This window comes from Papaver somniferum, chromosome 10, assembly GCF_003573695.1.
Source record: "Papaver somniferum cultivar HN1 chromosome 10, ASM357369v1, whole genome shotgun sequence".
NCBI lineage: Eukaryota > Viridiplantae > Streptophyta > Magnoliopsida > Ranunculales > Papaveraceae > Papaver > Papaver somniferum.
Window position 1 is genome coordinate 164945986 of NC_039367.1, and position 23031 is coordinate 164969016.

Sequence of the window (23031 nt, forward strand, 5' to 3'; positions counted from 1 at the left end):
ATATTTTGCCACTAAAGGCGACTTTTCTTGTAGTGTTTGTTCAATTAACAAGCTCACAGTATTAATGATATTTCGTACAAATAATCAATTTACGATTCAATACATCATTTATTCACAACACAATTACGTTTTCAACAATTCATACATTTAAATTTAATACATTAATTCAAAAATTAATATTTGCACCAACAAACCATGAGTTCACGGTACGAAAACCTTAGTTCGTACACCCACATATCGTTTACCGGCATGGACAGACGCCATCAATGGTGAGGAACAAAAGTTTCTATGAGGACCATTTGCTCTCAAAGATCATTACTCGTTTCATTTCGTTATCCGGCACAACTACCGCCATTGATGGTCAGGCAGCAAAAGTTCCTACATGGGGATCATTACCCATTTAACTCGCGGGGATCATTACCCGCCGTTATCATGAAACCATTTTCCATTCAACGGTAAAAAACGAACTTATTTATAACTTTTAAATCATTTTTACAAATAATGCAAGCAACCATGGCTTAATAATATATAACAAATAACATGAGTTTCTTTTGAGCATTTATGCAAACAAGCTAACTCCACACATTTTACATTTTGCATCTCAGGATGATTCATTTATCTGATCTTCCTAAAATTTTAAGACAACATACATATATCAATAAAAAAGACATATCCAAAGTTCAGAGTAACCTAACGGCTCAATACAAAGATAATAATTTTATACTATCATCCTAAAAACTGGGTAGATTACATGTTACTCCCTCCGTCCCACCATTAAGTGACCTATTTGATTTTAGATTTTGTCCCACTAATAAGTGACCTATATCACTAAACGAGGAGATATTTCTAAAATTATCCTTTTACTTAATTATAAAAAATATAATAAATGTGCACAATTTGATAGGCATGTTTATATTCGTTACGTAGGTGTTTTAAAATGCTTTTCAATGGTATGACGTTTACGAACATCTGTGGAGTAGTTTGAGAGATAAATCATTTCTAAATTTCACTTGTTATTATCCATAAGGGTATAATTGTAAAAAATGCTTAAAAATTACTCCTTTCCTTGCTTGACTTAAAAATTGTGCAAACTTGAACTAGGTCACTTAATAGTGGGATGGAGGGAGTATTAGAAAACAATTCATGGTAAATTCATAATAATCCGAAATTAATAACGGGCGATTGGGGGATAAAGGACAAGGACAAAAACTGGATCCAAATATCAAATCAGGGTCACCCCTTGTCTATTTTTTTAATTCCTAATCTACCCCTCACTAATCAGGTTTAGTGATTAATTATACTTAGAAAAATCAAAAGATTATTTGATAAATGATTAGTGTATTATTTAGTTTTGGGTAAGGTGAGAGTTGAAGGAGGGAAAAAAATTTGAGAGGGAAGTTTTTTTGGTGAAAATGGTCGATGATAGTGAAAAGAGAATTGTTGCTGAATCTTTAGCACAACTATAAAAAGAAGTTTTTTTCTTTGAATTCTCCATGTTTTTCTATGAAAAATATCGGTGCTGGCATAGAAGAAGTATGAATACCATGACGACATATGTTGGAAATTTTCATAAATGTTTGCCTCTACGCAGAGTTTTCGGTGATCGACCCCTAGAAGAGTGCGAGACAGCGTCTCGTAGGAAAAACATTTCTACGAGAAAATTGAATTTCAGTCCGTTTTGAAATTTTTTTCTGGCTTTCTGTCCACTGCCGTCACAGTCAGTTAATTCTAGAGCATGCCGATACAACTACCGGCATGGTATGTTGCTTGAATTTCTTTGCCGACACACGATGTAAAGTATCCATAAACTTGAAAAAAACAATTCACTTGAGTACCGGCATTGATAGATTTCTATCGAGCATGCCGACACTTAGTTACGGCATTGAACGTTAGTTACCAAGCATGCCGGCACCATTTTCCGGCATGGTATTCATCACTTCCGGCGATGTAAAAAAAAATATTTCTGACATGGTCTTCATCACTACCGGCATGGTCTTCATCACTTCCGGCATAGTCTTCATCACTACCGGCATGGTCTTCATCTATACCGTCATGGTCTTCATCACTTCTGGAATTTTTTCATCACTTCCGGCATTGTCTTCATCACTTCCGGCATGGTATTCATCACTTCCGGCATGGTTTTCATCATTTCGGCATGGTATTCATCACTTCTGAATGTAAAACAAAAAGAAATCGATTTCAAATTGAGGAGCCGACAGAGAAGGAGAACACAATTTGAAAGAGAGTGGGGAAAATTTAGAATTTGAAAGGGAGTGGGGATTTTTGGTTTCAAATCCCTAACCCTAAAAGAGATTAATAAGAGGTAAAGATGGAAATGGGGGATATGATTTTGTTTTTTGATTTTTATTTTGAAGGAAGGGTATTTTAGTATTTTGCCCCCCAAAAACACCCCTTAGCAAACACAATTGGTTCGGGAAAGTAATTCATATCCCCCAATTAGTTTTGATATCCCCCAATTGCGCGTTCGAAATAACCCAATCACCAAGCTGCAACTTTTGTTCTTTGAGATAATCATTTTAGTATCATATAGGTTACCTAAGATAGCCAAAACTATGACAAAACGAAGCTGTCCAGAATTTCATAAATCAACATCCATATTAATACACACATTCAACGGTAAATTTACGGTGGATTATTCTCAAATTTTAACCAATGATACCCAATCATGTTAGTTATAAATAAAATATTCCTGATCAGCAATCAAATATACATAGTTAAACGAATAAATTATTGAAACTTAAAAATACAAAATCATAAGAAAAAACACACAAAGAAAAACACCAAAAGAAAAATGGTCTAGCATTCTACTATAATTCCTTTCATCCTATTGATTCTCCATACTCTTCCTCTCTAGAATAAACATAGCTCCATCTCACAGGATGAGCTTTTATTGACTTCATATATATCCAACAAAGCCTCATTTATTGAAGCCAAATGCCCCATCCTACTAATATATTATTGAAAGACAAATCTTATTAGACCGTACTCCCTCCTTTTTTTTAAAAAATGCTTTCACTTTTTTAGTTTGATCTATTTTTATGCAAAATTGAAAAAGTAAAAGTATCTTCTTTTTTTTAAGAAAAAAAGGTAGTATTTTTTTTTTGCTTGTCCTTGTTTGGGATGGTAATTTGAGGATTTTCTTCCTTTAATTATTTTTTTTAATAATTTGCCTTAGTAGGGTTTTCTGATTTTGGAGTCTCAACCAAAATGTTTCCGTATATAAACAAGTTCCCTCAACTTGACACTTGTTGATTCTTTTTCCCTAGAGCCTTTATTGCATTAATATATGTTCAATAAGACTGCATTTACTGAAACCTAGTGCCCATCCCATCAATATCGAAAAAGGCTTCTAACTGAGACTTGGTGAATCCTTTTTATTTTATGATGATTAAGTTTTATCTAACCAGTTATTCATATAAAAGTCCGTTTTTGGAATGTCAGAAATCTCATATTTCGGCACATTACATAAATTAACCTTTTGAATTCGAAAAACTAGCTAACAGCTGTGTTGCCGATATATTTTTTTTTTCTTTTTATTTTGAAGCATGGATTGTATTAATATGTTAAAGAGCTATTACACAAGGGTATGTGATATACACCCGTATAATCATTTGTTTCAATTTTAGAGATGCCAGAAGGAACTGCAAGATCAAAATCTGTGTCGACACCCGACTTGTATCTGCAACATAATTTACTAATCCGTCTGATTACCTGATTCTCTTCTCTATAATTGTGCAGTTGTTTATAATAAAAGAAAAAAGAAAGAAATAACAAAATAAGAAAAGGCAGGAAAAAAAAAGGACCAATTACAGAATGGTCATATTTTTTGTAATTCGTTCACAAAAGGATCATACTTTTGTATTTCGATTACAAAATGGTCACACTTCCGTCCCGTTTAACATTTTTTGAATAAAACGGTGTTAACTTTTCTTATAATACCCTCCTCATTTAATAAATTGGTTGATGTGGTGGTGATAAAGCGGTGGTGGAAGCTTAAAAATCTTCACTAAATTCCAGAGGGGAAGCGATGAACCTTTTTGGTGAATGCGTTCTAACGATCCTGAATACGTTCTAAAGATCTTGAATGCGATTCAACGATATGTAAGCGGCGGCACCACCACTTACAAATAACACCACCGTCAAAAAAAACTATACCATAGAATTTAAAGTTATGTATGGAAGGATAAATAAGAAGGATATGTAGGTAATTTTATTATCATATTTAACTGTGAATCACCACTTAACTCTCTATTTAACGGAAGTATAACCATTTTGTTAACAGTTTGTAACAATATGACTAGGGGTGTAACTCTTGATCTTAATAGTACGACAGTTTTGCAATATTTCCAGAAAAAAAAAAGAAAAAAACAATAATGACATTCTTCCACGTCACCCATTCAAAGGTTGGATAACAACCGCTGGTTCCCAACACGAACCGCAGGTCTCTTCTCCCTATCCTCTTTGATTTCAGACAGAAAATTTCAGGATTTCATACAACAGAGTCCTGTTCTTCTTATTCAATACCGAGAAACTTAACTCCAATGTTATTATCAACTGCCCAACCCCTTTCTCCTCAAATCCCTCTTCCACTCTCTTCCTCTTCTTCTTCTTCACAATCTTCTCTACCTTCCAGGCCACACCCAACAATTCAAAACCAGACCTTAAAACAAAAAACCACCAATTCGAAACCTGGGAGGAGGAGGGATGATGAATCAAAGTCTTCTTATTGGGTTGAAAGCATCAGAACCCAAACTCGATCTGGTCTTTTTCAAGAAGCCATTTCAACTTATATCCAAATGATTAATATTTCAGACACACCCCCACCTGATAATTTTGTATTCCCAGCCCTTCTTAAAGCGATTTCAGCCCTTCAAGATTTGGATTTCGGGAAACAAATTCATGGTTCTTTTATCAAGCTTGGTTACCATTCATCATCAGTGACAGTGGCGAATACATTGATTTATATGTATGGGAAATGCGGTGAAATTGGTGATGTCTATCAAGTGTTTGATAGAATTCCTCAAAGAGATCAAGTTTCCTGGAACTCAATGATTTCGGCATTGTGTAAGTTTGAGGAATGGGAATCTGCATTGGAGGCGTTTCGTGTTATGCAGTTGCAAAATGCAGAGCCTAGTTCTTTTACTTTGGTTAGTGTTTCCCTTGCTTGTTCTTATCTTAATAAGTATGACGGATTGCGACTAGGGAAGCAGATTCATGGATATAGCTTACGGACATGGGATGACAAGACATTCACGAACAATGCGTTGATAGCTATGTATGCGAAGTTGGGAAGGGTAGATTACTCGAAATCATTGTTTGAACAGTTTGAGAACCGGGATATGGTTTCCTGGAACGCGGTAATTAGCTCATTGACACAAAATGATAGATTTGAGGAGGCATTGGTCTTGTTTCGTCTCATGGTTTCTCAAGGTGTAAAGCCAGACGTGGTTACATTCGCAAGCGTGTTACCTGCCTGTGCCCATTTGGAGAAGCTGGAGATTGGAAAGGAAATTCATGCGTACACTCTGAGAAATGATGACATGATTGCAAATTCCTTTGTGGGTAGTGCACTAGTTGACATGTACTGCAATTGTGGGAAAGTCAGAAGTGGTCGTCGAGTTTTTGATGGTATTACTGAACGAAGAATTGGACTCTGGAATGCCATGATTGCTGGTTATGCACAAAAAGGGTTTGAGGAGGAGGCACTGCATCTTTTCATTGAGATGGAAGTGGTTGCAGGACTTCATTCAAATCCCACTACTATGGCAAGTGTCTTGCCTGCTTGGGTTCACTGCAAATCTTTCTCTAAGAAAGAAGCCATCCATGGGTATGCTGTGAAAAGGGGATTCGAGGGGGATAGGTACGTACAAAATGCTCTTATGGATATGTATTGTAGACTGGGCAAGTTAGACATCTCTATGAAAATCTTCAACACCATGAAGGTTAGAGACTTGGTTTCTTGGAACACCATGATCACAGGTTATGTGATTAGAGGGCGACACGATGATGCACTTCTTTTGGTACGTAAGATGCAAAGACTCCGCGAAACAAAAGATGGTAAAGAGGATGATTTTGAAGAAAGTCAGAAAATCATCTACAAGCCAAATACGATAACACTTATGACAGTTCTTCCTAGCTGTTCCTCACTAGCAGCATTAGCTAAGGGAAAAGAAATCCATGCTTATGCCATTAGAAATGCGTTAGCATCAGATGTTGCAGTTGGAAGTGCATTGGTAGACATGTATGCAAAATGTGGTTGCCTAAACTTATCGCGAAGGGTTTTTAACAAGCTGTCCAAGAGAAATATCATCACGTGGAATGTTTTAATTATGGCTTATGGGATGCATGGACAGGGTGAAGAAGCAGTTGAGTTATTTAAGAAAATTACAAAAAAGCGTGATTTGAAAGGTGAAGTAGTGAAACCAAATGAGGTTACTTTCATAGCACTTTTTGCCGCTTGTAGCCATTCTAGGATGGTTAGTGAGGGACTTGACTTGTTCAAGAGAATGAAATCTGAGTATGGAGTCGAACCAATACCAGATCACTATGCTTGCATTGTGGACTTGCTTGGTCGGGCGGGTCGATTGGACGAAGCGTATGAACTCATCACCAGCATGCCTTCTGATTCAGATAAGTCAGGTGCCTGGAGTAGCTTGCTGGGGTCCTGTAGGATACACAACAATGTCAAACTTGGAGTCATCGCAGCTGAAAACCTCTTCCTTTTAGAGCCTGATGTTGCTAGCCACTATGTCCTGCTCTCTAACATCTATTCATCGGCAGGCTTGTGGGAAAAAGCAATGGATTTACGTAAGAAGATGAAAGAAGTGGGGATTAAGAAAGATCCTGGGTGCAGCTGGATCGAATTCGATGGTGAGGTTCATAAGTTCTTAGCTGGGGATTTTGCACACCCACAAAGTGATCAGCTGCATAATTATCTTGAGGGATTGACAGTGACGATGAGAAAAGAAGGATATGTTCCTGACACTTCATGTGTACTTCATAACATAAATGAAGAAGAGAAAGAGTATCTTTTATGTGGGCACAGTGAGAAATTGGCGATAGCATTTGGTATCTTGAATACTCCTCCAGGTACCACCATTAGAGTTGCTAAAAATCTTAGGGTTTGCAATGACTGCCATCTAGCTACCAAGTTCATCTCTAAAATTGTGCAGAGGGAAATAATCGTAAGGGATGTAAAGAGATTCCATCACTTCAAGGATGGTTCCTGTTCTTGTGGAGATTATTGGTGAGAGAAAAATCGAAACCATTTTTCTGCTCCAAGAATTACAATTCCTTATTAACAACCTGTATTATCAAAACAAAAGGTAATAAAATAGAACAAACAGAGCATATTGTTGGAGTTAGGAACAGTGCTGTAATGTCAGTAGTATCTCCATACCGAATTTGGAGGCCTAAAAAAACAAATGAAATGATTAGAGATAAAACCCATTTCTGAGGTCATTCGATTCATACTTCTTTTTCTGCTTCAGTGGTTAGAGTTAATGGTGGTATTAGTGGGAGTAGTAGTGTGGATGTTAAAAAATAAGGGTTTGTTGATGAAGACGATAATTTTAAAGCTGGTGGTTCTGTGGTTTTTTCTGTTGAAAGGCCGCAGAAGAAACTCATGGACAAACATATTCTGATTTCTGATAAGGTATGACTCAGTTATGATTTTCGATGAATAAGTTTTGTTAGACTTATAATATTAGTTAAAACAAAACCTGGGTTTCATCTATATGTGTCAATCTTGTTAACTTTATGTGCAAATGAGAGAGTATTAGAGTTGTAATTACAGTTTGTAGAAACAGTTTATAGGAAAATAGCTGCATATTTGAGTGCTAAGGTTATAGTTGATTTTCTTTTTCGATGGACATTTCTGTGGAAAAAGACGATCGAATTCGATTGTTATGTTGATAAGCTAGGGAGAGAAAAGAAATTGGAGACGTGCATGGACGTTTGTTGACAGTCGAATTCGATTGTTATGTTGATAGTGCTAAGATCATTTGCTTTCGAATGCCGTCAAAATGTAAGTGGACGTGCATGGACGTTTGTTGGTAATAGCCCTCAGTTTAGGAGTTCAAATAGCACTAACAAGGAAAATTGAGATGCCATATAGAGATTGGGATTATAGACATGGGATGGGAGTTGTGGGGCTATGGGATCCAAGGTTCGTGATGACGGCTTCAGTTTGCTTTGACTGTTCTAGATGGAGGAGAAATACGTCTTTGTTAAGGATTGTGGTTCTAGATGTCAGCAGCTACGTTTTTGTAGTTTGTCTTTAAGTAAGATTATTACTAATTTCCTATGTTCATGCATAATGCATTACATGGGTAGTTTTTCATGGTGTTACCATGTAGTGCATCGTGTATTAATATGTTTTTCTATTTCTACTCCAATTATGCGGTTGCCCTCAATATCTGACTATCTGTTGGAGAATCTCTCAGTATCTGGTTGGAGAATCTGTACTAGATTTGGTTATAATTGGTTGTGGTCCAGCTGCTCTTTCCCTGGCTGCAGAAGCATGTAATTAGGCCTACAAGTTGGTGTAATCGGACCTGCTCGACATTCAACAAACAATTATGGCGTGTGGGAGGATGAATTCAAAGGTCAAATGTGCATCATTTCTACTTCGAAATGCATTCGTATTCAACTCGAAGGTTTGAAGCTAATTCTTTTGCATTCTTAGATCTTTGCAGGTATTATGGATAACCTTTACTCTTAGAAGTTGGATGTCTTAACTTGATTGGTGATTCTGTAAAATAGTTTGTTATATGCCATTGTTGTGACTAGACAATGACAATCCTTCTGTTTATTTGTTTTCAAGTGGAAAATAGTCCATATGATCCAGACCTAATGGTTTTCACTTTTCATGGACTATAGAGTATAGAGACAACATGAAACAACAGTCAAACACGAATATGAGGAGTACCCTTCATTTCTTTATGCCATATTCATTCATCAGCTAGAGTTTTCTTTGAGGTTTGACATTTGTATTGTGGTTTTTGAACTTATATTAGCTGTATTTCGACGAGTTTTTTGAGAAGGTATTTACTATTTGGTGCAGGAAACTTGGTCGACTTAAAAAAACACCGCTCCTTTTGATCAACTGAAGAAGAAACTGATGGGGCACGATTGGACATGCTATCGTTTTTTCACTGAAGAAGAAACTACGGGGTATTAAAATTGCAAAATTTAATGAAGAGGTATACTTTATTCTCATAAAACATGCTATCATGACGATTCATGGGTCTGCATAACTTATAGGTAATGCCCGTTGCTTCAATTCGATTTAACGGTATTATCATGTGACACCTCGAATATGAATGTTATCTCCCAAGTTGGGGGTTTCAGATGACACCTAGAAAATGGATGATTCTGTTGTTTTTTTTTTTCTTTGTAGCATTTTTTTGTGCCTTCTCGGTACTTTGACATTAGACTTGCCGTTTCAGAAAAAAGAAAAAAAAAAACTAAGCTATATGATTATCCAATTTTGTGACGACATAGACATAATTCTCAGGAATCTTTGGGATAAAAAAACGATTTTTATGGTGAAAGTCAAGGAAACACCATGTTCAGATAAGAGCAAGAATAGGAGGGTTGTATTAATAAATGAAGTTCATTAAGTCTTGCTTGATTAGGAAATGTTTGGTAACTATAAACCTATAATGTATACTCGAGACTAGACTCTGGATTATAAATTTATAAACAAACATTTTAAATTAGCCACCGGCAATAATTTTCTGTTCGTATACTTTACAACGTACATCGTTTTCTTTGTGCTCTTAAGAACTACTCCAACATTGCTTTACATTTCGTTGGGAATTTCTTTCATATCAGTGAAGACTCTCCAATCTTTCTTCAGGCGAGCTTTCAAATAATGTCAGACTCTGAGGACAATCGTGCTATTGTTATCGACAATGGTTCAGGAATGATTAAGGTGAGCAAGAATTTACAAACTAATTAAAATTCTACATGTACTTCTGTTTATGTGAGATCAGTTTTATGAGATTATGATATATTTGAATTTCCTGTCAAAAATTAAGGCTGGATTTTCCGGTGACGATGCTCCGAGGGCTGTTTTCCCTAGTATTGTTGGTCACAATCGCCGCTCAAGCCGTATGACATATGTTGGAGATGAAGCAGAGTCTAAAAGCAGTATTCTTACATTGAAACACCCTATTGAGCGTGGAATTGTGACAAACTGGGACGACATGGAGACTATCTGGCATCACACCTTCTACGAAGAACTTCGGGAGGCTCCAGAAGATCATCCTGTTCTCCTTAGTGAAACCTCTCTTAATCCAAAAAGAAATAGGGAGAAAATGACACACATCATGTTTGAAACATACAACGTCCCTGCCATGTATATTTCTAATCAAGCTGTGCTTTCCCTTTATGCTAGTGGCCTTAGCACAGGTTTGTATTTACATATTTGTTGCACACGCTTCCTTTGAATGCCTATGTTTGAGGGAGTAACACATGATAATGTTCTTTGCAGGTATTGTGCTAGATTCTGGTCATGGTGTCAGCCAAGCAGTCCCCATCTATGAAAGTTGTGTGATCCCCCATGCTATCCTCTGCCTTAACTTAGGGGGGCGAGATGTGACTGATTCGCTAGTGAATATGTTAAGTGATGAACAAGGGTACCCATTGGAAACTGTTACTGAACGAGTTGTAGCTCGGATAAAAGAATCGCTTGGCTATGTGGCTCTTGACTATGATGAGGAGCTTGAGAGTGCAGAGGATGATTCATCGATCTCGAAGAGTTGGGAGCTTCCCGATGGTGAGATAATTACCGTTGGAGCAGAGAGGTTCCATGGTCCCGAGAGTCTGTTTCAACCTTCAATGATTGAGATCGATGGAATTGGAGTGCATGAGATAACCTATAACGCAATCATGAAATGTGATGTCGATATTCGTGAAGCCTTGTTCAAGAATATTGTTCTCAGTGGTGGATCTACCATGTTCAGTGGTTTTACCAATCGTTTTAGCAAGGAGATTAAGAATCTCGTACGAGGGCGCATGAGGACAAAAGTTATTGCACCACCTGATAGGAAGTACATTACCTGGACCGGAGGGTCTGTGCTGACTTCTCTCAGTAGTTTTCAGGCGGTAAGAATTTTGCATATTTCTATGTTCCGTTTATTAGCGCTATCCTTTCACTCTGTTAGAAGTTGCCTGGTTTTTGCCGTGTCCATCGTTTGATGAGATTATCATTTTTGTACGAGCAGGACTGGATATCAAGACAGGACTATGAAGAGTCAGGCCCTCAAATTATCCATTCGAAATGCTTCTAAGTTAATGAGTTCTTTCTGCTGCTGTGTGTTGTGTATTTTATTTGTCTTGTGTGGTTTGCAGATGGGTCAGTCAGGTCTAGATTTGCAATGAAACTCATTTTAGTTTGTACTTGTTAAAATGTTCAATCATTTTCAATTTATATGTGTGCTTGATTGTAAGTTGGTTGGAAAAGGACTTCTGAAAAGAGCTATTCATGTTCATCAGGCGGAAGCATGGGCTTTGTTGGAAGCTATGCATATGGCGAATACTTACGATTGGTCTGAGGTTATCTTTGAAACTGATAATGCTAATATTAGTTCTTATATAGAGAATCACTCTACTCTTCCTCCCTGGCAGAGTGTTCCTATACTTAAGAAATGTGTAAACCTATGTTACATTAATGCAGTTTGGTCTTGTGTCTTTGTTTATAGAGAATGTAACGAAGCAGCTGATGCTCTAGCTAAAGCTGCTAGAAAAAATAATTTGTGTGGGGAATGGTGGTCTCATCCACCTGAGTTGTTAATTTCTCACATAACTAGTGATGCAACTTCTGTTCCTGTGTAATAATATGTTGGTTGTTCTGTTAAAAAAAAAGAAAGATTGTAAGTTGGTTCTACATTTTGTTCCCAATCGTGAATACATGGACAACAAGTCTCTCAAATGCGTAATCCAAAGGATATGAGCTAGATCCCATTTGTGTTGAGTTGGAAAACTTGAAGCCAGGTTCAACCTTGCTAGTTTGTTGGGGTGGTTGGTGATTATAACAATATACTCGCATATTCATACAAAATACCACCCAAAAATGACAAGGTAGAGAAACGACTCAAATGAATGAAGAAAATAAAGAAGGGTCCTGTCTATAAAGAAGTAAGCGCAAAATAGGAATGATTACACTGAGAAGAACATGGAATAGAGGAGGTTAAGGAGAAACAAGAAATAAAAACAAATAATTTTTAGATTTAAGAAACAAAAACAAAATTAAGCAGCAAAGAAATATAAATCTTTCCGGCCTCTAATCAAATGTTGTACAAGGTGTTTGCAATAGTTTCTGAAAGGTAAGAAAGTTAAGTAAATTCTACAAAAATTTTGAGGATCAAAATTAAACTACAAATAAAATTCCCGACTCCTCAAACTCAAACTCACATCTATCGGAGGCTCTAGGAACACTCAGTAACTCTGACATAAGTACATCTTTGATTTTGGAATCCTTCATAACAAATGTGATTAATTCCAAAGCTTTTGCATTCTTCAAAATTCGCTTCGCCCATCTCATCTGCCTCACATTCCCACTAAATTCAACGAAGGAAACTACCTTGAGATGTTGAAACAGGTATTCAGCTGTTAAGATATGAGCAGCCCTATCGTGTTCATCATCTTTATTGTCGTTAAAAGAATCAGTCAATCAGACAAACATCAAAAGACTAAGGCGAGATAATTAATGAACTCCAAGAGCCTTTTTATAAATTCGAGCAGTGTAAGATTAGGTGCTTCCTTGAGCAATGAGAATAGTGCTTGATCAGTTGCTTTTCCGGGAGTCAGCATCAACTCTTCCAAATCGTGAAACGTAGGTAGAATGTTCGTGAAATCATCTACAAGGGAGAGAGCCTATTTTCACAAGGCAATAAACAACAAGTACATCAGTTTTGAGTATTCGGAATGACCATGCAACGCATAAAAACATAAAGAGATCCCAGAGAAAAGAATAATACCTCTAGGTTTCAGCATATAGTGTTAGACTTTGTACATGTGAGAGGGCTCGAAAAAAACTTACTTACAGCTGCACCATAATCTATCTTTGGCTGTCTTGGACAACCATAGTGAAGAGAATTCTTGCAATTTCTAAGTTTTGAAAGTTAGAATGTAGTTGTAGGAAATCCTACAACACATCCCTTGTACTATCATGATTATGATTTGTAGATCTAAACTTATTTGATATGAAAATAAAGATAAAGATAATGGAAATATAAATTAGGACTCAAGATTTACGTGGTTCGATCAATATGATCTACATCCACGGGGTTAGATTTCACTATGTTTTAAGAAATTACATAAGGATTGCAATTGAGACTCCATTAACGAGTATTTGGAGCTCTAGTTTTTTAAGGAGGAAAAAAATAATACTAATAATAATTCTACCTTCTCTCTACAGAATTTATCCTTATATAAAGTGTGTCTCTTTCCTAAAGTGAGTCTCTTTCCTAAAAGTGTATCCTTACCTTCTCGGGTCGAGATCGTCTGTGCCACTGCTTGTGTGTGCCCTATGTGCCACACCAATAGAATGACGCCACATCATTCCTCTCATTAACCATGACTAACTAAATAGATTTTCTATATACTGGTAATCTCTTTTTTAGTCCATAATTGATTATCTTTCCTAAATGACTGCTGTTATATATAGAAAATCTAGTTAGTTAGTTAGTCATGGTTAATGAGAGGAATGATGTGGCGTCATTCTATTGGTGTGGCACATAGGGCACACACAAGCAGTGGCACAGACGATCTGGACCCTTCTTTCTCTCTCTTGTCTTTCTCTTTATATAGGTACAAGTCCTTTCATGCCCGTGCAAACAGACTAAAAATGGTTAATCCAATGGCATGAAGTATATGTTCATGATTATAACAACACAATGCATTTTCCAGAGCTGTAAGATTGTAATACGATGTCATTTTCCAGTACAGTAAACCAAATCAAGTTTGGAATCAGTGTGAAATTTAATTTGTTGTGGGATACCTAAAAGAAAAATAAATCATTACGTTCTTAGTGTGTTAATTTCGAATCTGTGAAGTATGATATTTTTCCAATTGCCGTAGAGTAAAAAATTACAGTTTATTAACACCGGCATCCTTTTGTAAGACATTCATATATAGACAGCCATGTTATACAATGGCCTTCTGTACCCATTCGAATCATCATTAAGTTGAACTTGCCTATATAGAAAATAGCAGTCAACAATTTCACTCAAATGGATAACCAAACGACTTCAAAGTCACACGATGAACTTTAAAGCTATACCCACCACCACATGAGAAAGAATGGGAAGCAATAATATTCAGTCCTAAACACATCTACAAAGTCAAGTAGCATAATCACATCTAATTATCTAAAGAACAGGTGGTGGGTAGTTGTTCCTAGATGTGCATAGTACCTTGACACTATTGTAACACCTGGACATCTGTATCTCTCACAATCATGAAGTAACTTCCAAGAAATCCAGGCCCGTTTGGGAGGAAAATCGACTTCTCCCAGACACTTTTTTTTTGTTTTCTAGGCCTGCAGTTCCCATACGCATGTGCCGACATTCTAACAGCAGATGCTAGAGATGATGTAGGTATTCCTTTCTCGGCTATACCCTTTGGCAGAAAGGATGGAAGCATCTCAATTGCCAAAGAGAATTCTCGCAGACACTTTCAAAGTCCTTTTTGTTTTTGTTTTCTAGGCCTGCAGTTCCCATACGCATGTGCCGACTCTAACAGCAGATGCTAGATATGTAGGTATTCCTTTCTCGGCTATACCCTTTGGCAGAAAGGATGGAAGCATCTAAATTGCCAATGAGGCCAATGCAGTCTGCATGAGTGATGAATCTATTCCTGATTTCCTGCATGTGAGATGAGAGGCACCAACAAATACAGGTACAGACGCAAAAACAAATGAATTTGGAACCACGTGAGATGCAAACACAAAAAATTCACCAAAAAACTCATGTCCAGTTAATATTCCTAAGGGCTTTTTACAAAAATAAGCCTGTTTTTTTGGTGCTTTTCAAATCTAGGCCACTTTTTTTATTTGTTGCTAGACTAGGCAAGTTTTGACCAAAAGTGATGGATGGAAAGTTAGCACCGTTAGGTGTAACTAAAAAGACCTAAAGTCCTTTGTATCACTGATTTAATGTTATATCATTGATTTAACTCAGTTCCTCCTTTGAAGTCCTTTGAATCGATGATTTGAGTCCGTGTCACTGATTTAAATCGGGGAACGGTTTCAGTTCAACCCATGTATGTACTGTAATCACGACCATTTCCCTGTCATTTGTTCTCCCATCTACACATAGCAACATCACTGCTAACACCTGCTCCCTGCAATTCCATCTCAGACTCATAGCACCATTTGTTCTCCCAGCTACACCTAGCAACACCACCTGCTACTACTTGTACATTGCAGCACTTCAACTGCTTCAGTTCTTTCGACCATCCCAGCACGATAATCTCTGTCTTCCTACTCAATTCAATAACACAAGACAACTATTCTCCACAGACTTTCCTGTAACAACAAAAGCCAATTCTTGCTTGTTCCATTTTCTTAGATCTGACATTCTCTGACGCAACACACAAACCCATTTACCACCAGTTGTGACTTCTCTGCAGCACAACTCCAACATCAACCATCCTTTTAATATCAATTCCTGCAGCTACAATATACCTGCAATTTTAGCTGAAATCAGTGATGCACACAGCAGCACTGCATCAACAACTCCACCTGCCCATCCCTTCAGCCATCAAACTTACCCACCAATTCACTATAAACTGCACTCATTCAATTAACACAGTACCTCAACCACTCTGCAGTTCCACAAGTGCCTCCAGCTCCTCTGTAACAACCATTCTCTCTCTCAAACCATCACCTCTCCACATTTCTGAGCAACATAACCCTCTCTCAGATACTGCTCGGAACAACAACAGCGGACTCAAATCAATTCTACCATCACCTATTTCACATCAACATCATTACAACTCTCTTACAGCACATCCTTCTCTTAACTTCAAGGTCAAAAAACCAACACCTTTTCGATCTCTCAATTCAATTGAAACCCAACTTCCACTTCTTCATATTTGTCTCAATTTTGGTTCTTAAATTACACAACCTCTTCTGAATCTCAACCTCCGCAGCACAGATCCCATCAATCTCAACCTCCACAACAACCATTTCACTCTAATTCTGTAATAAATTCATAACAACCACAATTGAAACCCCTTTATCAGCTTGTATTCGACATGAACCACCCTTTCTGCAGCGAACGCTATCTTTCTCTGCACTAACAATCAATCAAACATCCTTCTGAAATCAACAAATCTTATGGTTTCAAACTCAATTTGAGCAACCCATCTTCTTATTCATCTACTGAAACTCTAATTTTCACCAAACAAACACCAAATTCCATGTTCATTCAAATGCAAGAACCCATTTATTTTCATGACACAGATCTCCTTTAATTACCTCCAAAACTTCTTATCTTCCTGCTATTCGAATTCCCGTAGAAATGCGTCCCCCAATTGAACGCGAATACCACCTGCTGCTCTCAAGTATACAGCAGATGTCTCCATCCACTCTCCTGTTCCATTCTGTGTTTTCGTCATTCAGGAAATTCTGTGAACAGGTTGTGTTCCATTTTCAGTTCGTGAGAATACCACCTACTAGTTCATCTAAGCAAACCATTACCACAATCAAGCAGAACATCCCATTGTGAAACATCTAAATACCTGGAAGGATAGATAAACAGCCATACAAAAGCAGTTCTCAATCAAGCAGAGCATCCCAATGTGAAACTTGGTAAGACCAATACCCAACAAACCCGAAATCAACCCTACAGCAGGTTCTGGTTGTGCCCTGGAAATTAAATCATTCGCCGCCGCTGGCATCCTCTCCAAATATAGATGGTCCCTTGAACAAAACCATTAGTATAGCTCCAGAAACACATACTATTGTGCCCCCAACCTTGAGTTGACCTCCAATTTTCATCAGATTCACTTTTTCGGTGCTGCAAAAATTCAATCTCCCCAGTCACCCAAATGCAATGAAAAGAGGAAAAAAGTTGAAATGAACAAATGGAGGATGAAGTTTGAGAGTACCCCATGAAAGATGCTAAAACAAAATTAAACACAAGGATATGTTGGATTTGTATATCCAAGCCCCATTAAGAACAACAGCTGGTTCCCAAATACCCTGGTCATGAAATTAACAAAATTGAATAATGGGTTTTGCTGAAATCACAATCAATTCAAGAAATTTGACAAATTTGAAGAAAGGGGGTTTTGACTGATTTACATACCCAGTTAATCCAAGGAAGAAGAAAAATACGAGGAGACTGAAATTGATAGGAAGACGAATTCCGTATAAGAATTTCCCTATTGTGAAAACACCATTGCAGGTAAATAAATGTAAATTTCTTCTAAACATCCACCATTAATGTTAATTAGGTTTGATTAGAAAAAAACCCTAAGTTATCTCTTGATTTTAGCAGAAGAAAAAATTGATTTAGAAGATCCAAAGAGAACTAGAGAGAAGAAGGAAGAAATGGATGAGAATCACTAAAGCAGTGACGCACGTACAAAAAGGTTATTTCAGTAATCTTACCACATCCATGAGATATCCCTATATGATATTTTGGCGAGATATTGACAAGTCAACGCGATAAATTGACCGAGATGGTTAAAGTGGATGGAATCCGTTTAACTTGCCTAGTTTTGCAAGAAATAAAAAAAGTGGCCTAGAAATGAAAGTGAGGGTCCAGACCAGGCCTACTTCTGCATATAATCCTATTCCTAACCATTCTTACATTACCAAATGCTTCCATGAGTGGATTTGACCGGCATCAAACAAATAGACACAGAGAAGAGAACACTAAAACCAATTCGCGAAAAGGTCCAAGCCCTAATATCATACATAGTCATTTGTATTAAGTGAAATTCAGGCCATCATTCAAAAATTCAATTCAATCCTCAAATCCTACATCAAATTTAATTGGAGATATCAGTTCATGTATATTGAATAACTAAAATACTCATTCATTAGAAGGTAGTTAAAAATAAAAAACCCCAAAATTAACTTAACATGGTTAATTGAAAAATATATCAAGATATCATGAATTTCATCAAACACTTAAAGTTCAACTAAATGAATGCATACTTTACCTACCAGCCTGATGAACTTTTCAGGAATAAAAAATCAAGCAAGGGGTTTCGTCCAGATTTATGAATCTCAAAGTCTCTTTCTCTGATCTTATTCTACTCAGAAAACCCTCTTTACGTTGATACGACGAACACGATGTTGGATTAACTTCAACATAGAAGTCACTAACAAGCTGGTTAGGACAAGATTAGAAAATTGATGTAATCCTAAGGGAATTAGAAGTCATCTAGTTTTAAGAAAAGGAAAGACATGTAATAAGGTAATAGGACTAGGAAAAAGGAATTCATAGTTCTATATATATATGATCACCAAAGTTGTGGTTGATCATATGAGCAAGATTAGAGCTGGTGTTTAGTTTTAAGAGATTTTTTAAACATAAATAAAGAGAGTTGTCTTTATATAAGATAAGTTTCATCTTGCAGTTGCCATTAATTGGTATCAGAGCTAGTTTCTGAGCCATGGAAAACGAAACCACCATTGTGGGTGCAAAACAGTTCACGCCACCATCAATACAAGTTCCAATCCTCAACGCCACAAACTACACAGTATGGGCATGATAATGAAGGTACTGATGAAAATCTACAAAGTTTGGGAAACAATTGATCCTGGTACATTGGACCCAGACAAAAACAATGTTTCCATTGGATTACTCTTCCAAGCAATACCGGAATGTCTTGTTCTACAAGTTGGTGAACATGAAACTTCAAAGAAAATTTGGGATGCAATAAAGGCACATAATCTCGGAGCTGATCGAGTTAAAGAAGCCCGTCTGCAAACCTTAATGTCTGAATTTGAAAGAGTGAAGATGAAAGACACTGATACTATTAATAGCTTTACAGGAAAGCTATCAGAGATAGCCTCAAAAGCTGCGTCACTTGGACAATCCATTGATGAAGATAAACTGGTAAAGAAGTTTCTCAATAATTTACCAAGATCCAAGTATATTCATATCATAGCTTCTCTCGAACAAGTCTTAGATTTAAAGAAGACTAGCTATGAAGATATAATTGGAATATTGAAAGCATATGAAGAGAGAATCCTTGATGAAGAAAACAATGGAGAAACTCAAGGAAAACTCCTGTACACAACCTCTTACCAACAAAACTCTGCGACAAGAGGAAGAGGTCGTGGAAGAGGTGGTAGAGTAAACAGAGGCCGAGGAAGGGGAGGAAGGTTTAACTCACAAGATAGAACAACAAGTCAGAATGATCAAAACCAAGGGAAAGAAAAGAAGGATAAATCAAACATTATTTGTTACAGATGTGATAAACCAGGACACTTCTCCTCTGTATGCCCTGAAAGAATACAAAAGATGGAAGAAGCAATTAAGAATGAAACAAGGGAAGCAGATACAGCTCTTTTCATGCACAAAGTTGTATTCTTAAACGAAGGGAAACTAATACCAAAGAACTACGAATCAAAGGATGGAGAAGAAGGAATCTGGTATTTAGATAATGGAGCCAACAATCACATGACTGGTAAGAGACACTACTTTTCTGAACTCAATGAGAAAATCAAAGGACAAGTGAAGTTTGGGGATGGATCTTCTGTAGAAATTGAAGGGAAATGATCAATTCTATTTCAGAGCAAGACCGGAGAACAGAAGCTTGTCACAAACATCTACTTCATCCCAAACTTACAAAGCAACAATCTAAGTTTAGGACAAGCTACAGAAGTTGGATGTGATGTTATAATGCGACAAGATTATCTAACAGTTCATGACCCAAGTGGAAGACTTTTAGTTAGAGTCTCACGCTCACAGAATAGACTCTATAAGATAAGTCTCATGATTGGAAGGCCATTGTGTCTGAATATGAGACTGGAAGATTAGACATGGAAGTGGCACGCAAGGTTTGGACACATAAGCTTTAGAACTTTAAAGGCAATGTCTAAGAACAAGATGGTTCGAGGGATACCACAGATAAACGATGAATCAAGGATCTGTGAATCATGTTTAGTTGGGAAACAAACGCGTCAAGGTTTTCCAAAAGCAACAACATTCAGAGCCTCAAAGCCATTAGAGCTTCTTCATGCTGATTTATGTGGTCCTATTACACCACAAACCCTTGCAAATAACAAATACATATTTGTTATTATAGATGACTTCTCAAGATATATGTGGTCTAGTCTTATGAAAGAAAAGAGTGAAGCATTTGACAGATTCAAAGCTTTCAGAAATCTGATAGAAAAATAGTTAAAAGAGGAGGTCAAAATGCTTAGAACTGATAGAGGAGGAGAGTTCACTTCCTTAGAGTTCAACAAGTTCTGTGAGTCAAATGGAATCAAAAGGCAACTCACAACAACATATACACCACAACAAAATGGAGTGGTGGAGAGGAGAAATAGGACTCTAATGGATATGACAAGAAGTTCTTTAAAGGCTATGCAGATACCTAATTATCTATGGGGAGAAGCTGTACGACACTCCACATACCTAATAAACAGGATACCTACGAAAGCTCTGAAAGACATTACTCCATATGAAAGTTTGCGAAAGAGAAAACCAAACATAGATCATTTAAGAGTGTTTGGTTGCAAAGCATACGCAAAAGTTGATTCTGCAACTCTTAAGAAACTGGATGATCGATCCAAAGCTTACAGATTATTCAATCCAACAACGAAAAGAGTAATAGTGAGTTGAGATGTGGTATTCGATGAAAAATCAAACTGGAACTGGAAAGAAACTAATGATGGACCAAGTAGGGATCCAGGAATGTTTCACATGAGATGGGGTCAAGTAATTGATGAAGGCGAAGGACCCATAATCATCAATACCAATGGAAACAATGATGTTAATCAAGAAGAAGCTGAGATTGAGCCAACGAGTTATAGAAGAAATGTTGGATGCCTAAGATACTTATTACACACAAGACCAGATTTGGCTTTCTCTGTGGGAGTAGTAAGCCGTTATATGTAGAGTCCATGCAAGTCTCATGGTGATGTAATAAAGCAGATATTGAGATATCTAAGAGGAACAATCAGCTGTGGATTGAAGTATGGTCTAGGAGGATCAAAAGGAATTGTTGGGTATACTGACAGCAGTCAAAATATTGACCAATATGATGGAAAAGGTACAACTGGTCATATATTTTATCTAGGTGAAGCACCTATTACATGGTGTTCACAGAAGCAAGACACTGTAGCCCTCTCATCCTGTGAAGCTGAGTTTATGGCCGCAACAGAAGCATCTAAACAATCAATATGGCTTCAAGAACTGTTGGGTGAAATCAAAGGAAGAGAACCTGAAAAGGTTCTCATCAAGATTGATAATAAGTCTGCAATTGCACTCACTAAAAATCCAGTGTTTCATGGGAAGACGAAACACATTCACAAAAGGTATCATTTCATACGAGAATGCATCGAGAAGGAGGTCATTAACGTTGAACACATACCATGAATTGAGCAGAAAACAGATATATTAACAAAGGCATTGGCTCGGATCAAGTTTGAAGAGATGAGGAAATTAATAGGAGTACAAGATTTTTCACAAGCACAGTTGAAGCTTAAGGGGGAGAATGTTGGATTAACTTCAACACAGAAGTCACTAACAAGCTGGTTAGGACAAGATTAGGAAATTGATGTAATCCTAAGGGAATTAGAAGTCATCTAGTTCTAAGAAAAGGAAAGACATGTAATAAGGTAATAGGACTAGGAAAAAGGAAGTCATAGTTCTATATATATATGATCACCAAAGTTGTGGTTGATCATATAAGCAAGATTAGAGCTTGTGTTTAGTTTTGAGAGATTTTCTAAACATAAATAAAGAGAGTTGTCTTTATATAAGCTAAGTTTCATCATGCAGTTGCCATTACACGAAAGAACGTAGGGTTATTGATTTTCTTGTAGCAGCGTAACCCAAATAAGCCAAAAGAAAATTTCTCGAAAAGTTGCCAACTTTTGTGAAAAGACATCTTTTCATATATTCCACTGGACCGTCGGTATCAACTTCTGCCCAAAAAAAACCAAAATTACCAATCGATGAACCGTGTTGTGAAAGGGTGTTTCAAACTGAATGCACCATTTGGGATGTATCTTTAAATTTTGAAACCGAAGTTACCAATGGACATACCTGTTTGGAAAAATTTTGTTGGATGACATGGCATGGATTTGATGATGACGTGTAAAACAGGTTATGACGTGGGTGCACCACAAATCAGAATAAATTTGGTTGCGAAAAATCATCCTAACTATTCTCCTTTCTATAAAGAAGTATTTATTTACATAGTGGATGACAACTTACATGTAGTGGAGTACAACTCATCTTGGCTTATTCTTGTGCTAACTTCTCTCGCACGTGTGCAACGTTCTCGCATGCTAAGGAAATTATTGCATCTCGCACACTAGGAAGTTAATGAACCTCGCACACTAACAAATGTTGTGCGATATTTTGGTCCTACATTTTGCCTCTTTTTTCTTGAATATCGCTTGAAGAGTGATCTTCAAGGAAAAATACACTTTGTTGTAGTCGCTGGTGCGAGATGCGTGATGTTGAAGTATTCTTTGATCTTTGTTGTTGAAGGAACGAACGAAAGAATACTGAACTTGAAAAATACGTACTTGCCTCTATTATTTTGTGAAGTTCCGAAGCTTTGAGAAGTATATATGAAGTATCATTTCTTGAAGTATGCGAAGTATGAAGTATCCTCGAAGAAGTATAAGAAGTATGAAGTATCCTTGAAGAAGTATGAGAAGTATGAAGTATGTAGTATCCTTGAAGAAGTATAAGAAGTATGAAGTATGTAGTATCCTTGAAGAAGTTTTGTGAATCAATCATGCGAAACTTTTTTGATGTGATTCCTATTTCATGTCTTTTATTTCTCTTACTTCAT

The 23031-nt window shown here is 37.0% G+C and overlaps 2 protein-coding genes across 7 annotated transcripts; both read left to right on the forward strand.

Annotated features, from left to right (window-relative positions):
• The first annotated feature begins 4475 nt into the window (after positions 1 to 4475).
• On the forward strand, positions 4476 to 7302 carry LOC113315203 (pentatricopeptide repeat-containing protein At3g57430, chloroplastic). The gene has a single exon (XM_026563506.1). It carries the CDS (start codon positions 4563 to 4565, stop codon positions 7269 to 7271), a length of 2709 nt encoding a protein of 902 aa, XP_026419291.1. The 5' UTR covers positions 4476 to 4562; the 3' UTR covers positions 7272 to 7302.
• Positions 7303 to 7443: 141 nt separating this feature from the next.
• Positions 7444 to 11725, forward strand: LOC113315204 (actin-7-like). Of its 6 annotated transcripts, none has more exons than XM_026563509.1 (7): positions 7444 to 8678; positions 8902 to 9000; positions 9086 to 9285; positions 9859 to 9958; positions 10065 to 10437; positions 10520 to 11133; positions 11253 to 11725. In XM_026563509.1, exons 4-7 carry the CDS (start codon positions 9899 to 9901, stop codon positions 11316 to 11318), a joined length of 1113 nt encoding a protein of 370 aa, XP_026419294.1. In that variant the 5' UTR covers positions 7444 to 8678; positions 8902 to 9000; positions 9086 to 9285; positions 9859 to 9898; the 3' UTR covers positions 11319 to 11725. The 6 variants fall into 6 exon arrangements, with proteins under 6 accessions (XP_026419294.1, XP_026419295.1, XP_026419296.1 ...); XM_026563510.1 differs by having other exon boundaries at positions 9864 to 9958; XM_026563511.1 differs by having other exon boundaries at positions 9884 to 9958.
• Positions 11726 to 23031: the final 11306 nt, after the last annotated feature.

What these genes read in the sequence shown, in the direction of transcription:
- LOC113315203 (XM_026563506.1), top strand. Translation starts at nt 4,563, where the DNA reads ATGTTATTATCAACTGCCCAACCCCTTTCTCCTCAAATCCCTCTTCCA.
- LOC113315204 (XM_026563507.1), top strand. An exon ending in ATGGTTCAGGAATGATTAAG is followed by an intron (nt 9,959 to 10,064) that starts GTGAGCAAGAAT and finishes TCAAAAATTAAG; the next exon opens with GCTGGATTTTCCGGTGACGA. An exon ending in CTCTCAGTAGTTTTCAGGCG is followed by an intron (nt 11,134 to 11,252) that starts GTAAGAATTTTG and finishes TTGTACGAGCAG; the next exon opens with GACTGGATATCAAGACAGGA.